The following is a 7,472-nucleotide window of genomic DNA, read 5'->3' as shown; positions in this document are numbered from 1 at the left end:
TAACAAGACAGTAACAAAGAGCAGAACTCTTAGATCACTGTTTTATGGGACCTTGAAGGAACCGCTCAATGCCTGGAGGAGGTTCAGCCGGAGCTCTGTGACTGGTTATCATGGATCTCATGGGAAAGAGCAAACTTAAAATGGGTTTTTGAGAGGGCTTTTAGGATCACATAAAACTTATTAAGGGATGTTTTAATAGATGTGGGAAAATGCTAAACTTTTTTTGGATGTTTTGGGGAGAATCAGAGACAGCCAAAGGAAGGGATCAAGATACATGGGGGAAGAAAAAGCATGGGAAAATGGAGAAGCAGGGGGATAAAAGAGATCATATACATGCAGCCAAGCTGATGTCAGTATTTTTTGTCAGGCTATACCCTGTGTCTGATCATCACAGTGTGTCTTACCTTCTTGTTAAACTCAATAACTGAATATTTTGCTATGTGAGAATGCATGTGTGTGTGTGTGTATGATCTGCTAGCAAATTTCAAGCCAGGCTAACTGGTGAGTAGTGGTTTGAGTGCGTGCAACTGGGGATAGAGACTGAGGGTCAAAAGGATCTGCATGTCTGAGGGCTAGCAACTGAAAAGGTGAATTGTTTGGATAACAGATCTTGAACAGAGTGAACATCTAATGGCTGCTGATGAAGGGACCCTTTTTTTGTATATGATTCTAATATGAAGTTAAAGCTGGACTAACTGGTGAGGAGAAGAGGTGTGGGAGCCAGCTGCTGGAGAGACCACACATTTGGAACAACTGGAGGGACCTGTCTGAATGTGTTTGGGTGGGAGATCTGCTAGCAAGCTTTCGGTTTGGGTGGCCTCTGAGTGAGAAGAGGATCAGCCCATTTGTATGTTTATGTCAGTCTTTATGTGCATGTGGAGACTGTAAATATGCTGCTCTCTTGTCTGTTGGTAGTCAGCTGTGGCTGTATAGTGTGTGTATGTGTGGTTTGTCTTTCTGGGAATGCCCAAACCCACCATTGGCCAGATGTGGTGCCGAAGTAATGCAGCATCTGAGGGCCACAAGAAAGAGTCCCTTAGATCCCATAGTCCACCAGATTTGGCATCCAGGTAACAGGTGTGAATTCAGCTCCTCTTCAAGGCTTACTGAAAATTTAGTTTAAGAGGAAGCCTAAACACACAATATTCCACTTAGAAGGGAAAGGTTTTCATTAGAAATATGAAATGGAAGTATAGACTTATCATGGAGTAACCCCTTCTGCTTGTGTTTTGGTAGCTGTACTGTTATTCACATTAAGAGAAGAATCAGGAGACCCACAGGGCAGATCTTGTAGAACATTAGGGGGTGCGTTATCTCAGATCCAAAACCCTAGACAATTGCATTACAATGTAACTTTGGTTAGATGCTATTCCTCTGTGGGGGTCCAAGAAGCTTGGATTTATTTGTGACAAATTCTTGACAACTCATCTTTCAGATTTATATCTAACATGACTTGTAAACAACAGGAAAAGTGCTTTCTCTACATTTTCCTTGATTTTCTTTAGCTATATATGACACAAAAAGTACCAATCGTTTTGATCCTGCCTCTGTTTGTTATTCACATTGTAGACTTGTTTTTATTTGTACCATGCTTCTTTATTCATACTATGTTTCTTTTAATTTTGCTTACAATGCTTTCAATTATACAGCCATTATTCAGAAATTAGGTTTTACAACCAATAGGATGTATGTCATACACAAGTAAATACAATTTATTCTACACTGCCACTGAAGTAAACTGCTACAAGAGTCACTGCAATGATCGTTGCCTTATACATCAAGCGTTTGCACAGGATAAATACATTATTTGTAACATAAAGACAGGTTTACATTTCAGGTCTTGTATGTTTCCTTTCCATGGCCTTTAATTTTGAAAGCATCATTGCAGCTTTTCCAAGTCTTCCAGTTGCTGTCTTAATTATTTCATTCCAGTATTAAGGTAATTGTTAGAATTCATATTCCTAAAAATATCAGACAAATAAAACAAAATCTGTTACAATTGGGTGAGACAGAGAGAAAGGAATGAAAGGAATAAAATTAAGTGAGAAGGAATTTTGCCTTCAGATATATCAGTTATATTTCCTGGCCTGAACTTCTACTTTATGCATGTGTCAGTTCCAAATCAGGGATAGTCAACTGAAACTTGAATCCAAGACAAATGGACAATTCAGATAAAGCAGCAGATATGATAAGAAGGATGGTTATTGAAGGGCTGGTTTAAATGAGCAGGAAATATTTTTCCTATCTGAAATAATTCTGAGTTGTACAAATACATTTTCATCTAAACTTGGAATAAAAAATCAAAAACTCAAACATTGACTCAGGAAGATAATCTGACAAAAATAAAGTCTGGACGAGAAAAAGCCCAGCATCTTCAAAATGCTGCAATTCAGCTTGGAATTTTGTCCCTTTAAAGAAATTATTATTATTCAAAGTTGTATACATGTAGAAAATGGAAGAGTATTTATTAGGTAATTTTGTTTGGTCACTTTAGAGTGCTGAAATGGGATTTTTAAATAATTCTGAACCTTTTTCACCAAAGCTTTAAAGTTTTCAGAATGAAACCTGATCTAATAAAATGTTCTTAAACCTAATCTTCTCATATAAACATCTTTGGCTTTGGCTATTTGTCTATCTTTTAATTAGAAAATATTTCATAGAGAGATTCTTTACCAGTTCTTGTGATGAGACTTTGGCAAATATTTATTTTGGCAAATTAGACTCATATTGAAATGCTTAGGGAATATCTCATGAGGAAGTCTGGTTGTCTTTGATCATCGCTAAACCATGACATAATATGGATTTTAAGATACGGCTTGAACACTTGTGCAATATTACCTGGTTCAGAATCCTGAATGTCTTGAAACAGATTGGTAGACAGTGATTTCCCAAATCTCTGTGGCAAATTTAGAAGTGATTGACTGTAACTTTTAACTAGTGGAGATCTCCCAAGCCTGTGTGATACCTTTGGAGCTTGCCTAGGTATGTTGTCTCCAAAAGCTCTCCCAAATCTCAGAGGCAAATTAGCAATTGGTTTAATGCTTCTTTCTTCTGGATAATTTCTTCCAAACCTAAGAGGTAAATTAGCAACTGAATTTGGCATCTTGTTTACTGTAGGAGTGTTCATTTTAATTATATTTTTTGATCCCCAGTCTCTCATTTCTTCAAAATTGAGACTTCTCTGCTTTTCTTCCAAGATATTATCTTTAATCTAAAAAAAAAGGAAAAAAGAAAAAAGAAAAAAACCCATATATAATTATTTAATAGGTCATTGTTTCAGCTACCAATCACATAAGAAAGCTGCTGAGTAACACTGTTTTTTTGATATCTCAGCCTTTTTAGCTGTATTTGCTAAACTCCATTATAATGTGAATTAATTCATATGGATTGCTTCCTATGTATGGAGACGTTATCCTGCTCACCTTCTCAGTACACTGACCATAAAAGCACATCTCCATATTAATATCCACAAATGTTCAAATGCTGCCAGTCAGAAATATTTCTGGGCGTAGGTGTTGGTACTCGTGGCATCAGTTAACTGTGGACAGGAGTCAGGATCAGTCCACATTTGCTCGTATCACCAGCTGAAGTTGTCTGGAGGGGAGGATGCTGACTATGTTTAGTTGTTTGACGCAGACCAGTCTCTTACTCATCTGGTCTGGGTGAACAGGAGGATGGGCCAAGCTACATAAAGGTGTAGCTCATTTCTTCCTAAGCATTGAGTGGATGCTTTTGACCCAATATTCTCACAGGCTAATGGCCAGGGAAATTAATGGAAAGTGTTTGGGTCAAGACCACATTGTGCCTGTTCTGGCCTTGAAGCATAGAGATCAGCCTGAGCTTTGAGTTACTGTAGTGCTCCACTAGTACACAAGATGCATTTGGAGTTCCTGGGCTCCTAATTGTTGTATAACCAGAACAAAATCTACTTTCTGTGTCTATGCTGACATACAGTGAAGAACTGAGCGTAGTCTATTACCTATCTCATGATGTAACGTGCAGCTGCTGCCTAAAAAACCAGCTATATCAACATGACCCAGCCCTAACAGCAAGTATGTACAAATATGTTTTTTAATTTCAGTTGAAGACACAAATGTTACTAATCCTAATTTCATTTCCTTGTCCCTGTATGGAGACTTCCCCGGGAGCTTCTCCAGCTACTTGGAGAGGAAGGGAATGAAAATTTCAAGTTGATACTCCAGGATTAAAACATCAAATAAACTATCCTTCTGATTGCACCTGCACGCCACCTCTGAAGCATATTAAAGACAGTAAGCTGAAGACCAGAGGATTTCACTAGCATAATCAAAGTTGCATTTTGGTTTGAAGGAGCTTTATTACATCAATAGTAATGAGTTAAAAAGAGAGACTGGCTCTCATTTCCCAGGGAGTATTTGCAGGGCAAACAAGAAAAATCATACAGATGAACTATGCAAAATTTAATTTGGCATCTATTGAGACATAATAAATATGCAACCCTGTAAAGATATTTTTATAGTCATTTTCCAGAGTAGAATTTTAAGACCATTAACTATATGAGATTTAAAATGTTCTCTGTTTATCATTATTCTTTGGGTATTACAAGCATGCCTTTATTAATTTTGGATTAATAATGTATCTGTTGTATTATGTGCATAAAATGCCTGACAGGAATGTTAATTGAGGCCCCATTGGGTAAGTAAGAAACATTTCAGAAAAAGTCTCAATGTAGTCACAAGACTGTATTGCAAAAAGATTGGAACATGAATTGATTTACACAGTATGTATGCCTGAGCAAATAAATTTCCTGAAAATTCTTTCAACAAGCTTTTCTCATACTGTTAATGCTGTAATGCAGAATACAATGCAATGGGGTTAGGAGAGGCTTTGCCAAAAAATTCAAAGTGCTCAAGATCTGCCCCACAGTTACCCAAGTAATGTCATAGTAATACAGATCTTACCTCATAATACTTGTCATCATCATCTTCTCTGCTCTGCAGACCAAACTTCATCTGTTCCCCTAGGCACTTACTATTTGATGTTAGAAAGACCACTGTAGCTAAAGCAAATAGAATAAATTTCTTGGATGAAATTATTTTCATTTTCCTCAAGTTAAGCTTACTTAGAGAGCTCAGAATCTGTACAGAAAAGAAAATTGCCATCATTTTATATGATCAGAAAACAAAAAGATATCATTCTCAATGACATCAGTCTCAAAAACTTCCATTCTTAATATTAATTAGGGAAGTAATTTCAATATATTTGAAGGATGCTGGGAATTTCTTTTGTGAACCTTATTAACCAGGATAGCTTCTTGTTAGGCACACAGTGACTTCAGAAATATTTTATTCTGGTGAACTATGTCTTAATTAGCTAAATTTGAGAGCCATAACAGTAGGGACTTAGAACAGCCACAATGTTCCATCACCAGTAGACAAAACCACCTGTATTTTTCTTTTGTTTCAGTGTCCTCAGAAGGACTATGACAGGAAGCTTTCTGAATGTGTGTGTTCTTCTGCTTAAATTATACTTTTGGACCAAATAATGCTTGTTTATAGTTATGTACAACTAAGGACATTTGGCCCATTGAAATCAAGTGCTTTTTACTGAAGTTGCTGATCAGGTCATAAAAGACATTATGCATGAATGAGACCTACTGAAGTACATAATGTCTATGCTTTAAATTTAACATGTAAATTTGCATTCAGGCTGAATTAGGAGCGTGTTTTTAAAACCCTGTCTATCAGTTAAGTTTTTAGAACTTTAGTTTTGTTACATCTATATTCTGAAGGCCAAATTTGCAACAGCAGGTTTTAAAAAGACATCTGCCACTTTGCTGCATGCAGTGAAATCACTGGACTGCCTGTGTGTTCTGTCCCAGAAGAGGATTCAGGCTTCACACTGAATGTACCCTAAAGTGCACATTGAATTGGTTGCTAGATAGGCTAGCGAACCAGGCTGCTATTAAAAAAAAGCATATTTTGTTGATCTTCCATTTGCTATTCTTAAATGCTTGAAACGATTGCCCAAATCTCATTTTTTAATACTTAAAAGAGTTGCGTAAGGAGAAAATCTGATTCCTCATGGTAAATGCTCACACTGGAAAGCTGGGCTCTAGACAAGTTATTTTGCAATTGGACATGGAGGCTATAAAATGTCAGTGCCATCACAGAACTAGCAAATTTGTCCTGTGCTGAGATAATATGTTTTAGGCTGTGGGCGGCATGGATAGTCTGGACTGTTTATCTGTTGACAGTATGGTACTGTGTTTACTGTACTGTGAAGCTGAAGGATTTCCAAGTAACCTCATTTTAGAATTAAGTTGGCTGTTTTTATGGGTTTAAAGCTGTGTTGCATGCATGGAGGCTTTGATGCCTTAAATTCTCCAAAACATAGATCCTGAAGGCCTTAAGTGTCTTTGTATTAAAGCTAACAAGATGCTCAAATCTCCTTTTGGACACATGAGAACCACAAGTTGTGTTTTGGAAGATACATGGTGTTCTTCCATGAAGTCCCTGAACCATGTACGAGTTCAGGGATCAGGAGCAATCCCATCCCTGAGAGAAGGATTTTGGATGCTAATGGATTGGTCAAACAGTCTGAGAGTTGTACATCCTAGCCTGTCCTCTGAGAGGTCTCCGAATAAGGGGTCAACCAGATGAGAGTGCTGACCTGGGAGCCAGGTGTAAAGGTAACACCTAGAAGCACAGCTATGTGCTGAGGGAGATGGTGACTACCCAGATGGTCTGCTACTGATACCTGAGGTGTGTACTGACAGTGTCTGTAGGGAAGTTCCTCCCTTCCCAGGGAAGGAAATCCCATTGACAGCACTGGAAGTGAAAAGGGAACAGTTTCTCTCAGGTGAACTTCCCCAGGTGGAGAGGGTGCTCATTTTTCATATGACAAGAGACCATTAAATAGATAAGAATGGTATTAGTAAGCTAATTAGGAGCCCCTGTGAGAAAAAAAAAATGCATTTTAATCAGTCACTGCCTTTTGTGTGCCACTCTCCCTAGCTTAACACAGTATTTACATTCATTTCCTCTTTGTTTCTTTGCTGTGTGTAGTCCTGGCCCTGTCTGACAGCAGAAAAAGTTGTGTTCAAAGATCTGGCACTTCCTTCAGAAAACTGCTGGAAAAAAGTGACGTATGATGGAAATAATGACAGTTCTGCATAGTCTCAAGGGGTGATACTTCCCCTTTGCATTCTCTGAGACTGTTCTATAAGTTGTTGTTTTAAAATGGGTTTGAGGAGGAGATAAAAGATATTGGACCAGTAACAATTAATGAAGAGTAATTGTATATACGTACATAAACAAATGTATGTGGGAAGTAAGAAAGCATAATCTGTCCTCAGAGTTCCTTGGTATTAGCCCTTCTCTCAAAGTAGGTGACTTGTCTTTTTTGAAAATACAAAGTGTTCTTGGCAGGGAAATGGCAGAATTTTGGTATTTGCAAATCTTGGCCTAATTATTTGGAAAACAAAGGAAATA

General features: G+C 37.7%; 1 protein-coding gene across 1 annotated transcript; it reads right to left on the bottom strand.

The window, feature by feature from the left end:
- Positions 1-1,661: 1,661 nt before the first annotated feature.
- NPVF (neuropeptide VF precursor) lies at positions 1,662-5,087 on the bottom strand. Its single transcript, XM_010007569.1, has 3 exons — positions 4,941-5,087; positions 2,839-3,211; positions 1,662-1,961 (listed from the first exon to the last, which is right to left on the bottom strand). Exons 1-3 carry the CDS (start codon positions 5,079-5,081, stop codon positions 1,954-1,956), a joined length of 522 nt encoding a protein of 173 aa, XP_010005871.1. The 5' UTR covers positions 5,082-5,087; the 3' UTR covers positions 1,662-1,953.
- Positions 5,088-7,472: the final 2,385 nt, after the last annotated feature.

Source organism: Chaetura pelagica, unplaced genomic scaffold (assembly GCF_000747805.2).
Source record: "Chaetura pelagica isolate M959 unplaced genomic scaffold, ChaPel_1.0 scaffold10, whole genome shotgun sequence".
NCBI lineage: Eukaryota > Metazoa > Chordata > Aves > Apodiformes > Apodidae > Chaetura > Chaetura pelagica.
This window is presented reverse-complemented; position numbering and strand designations above follow the sequence as displayed.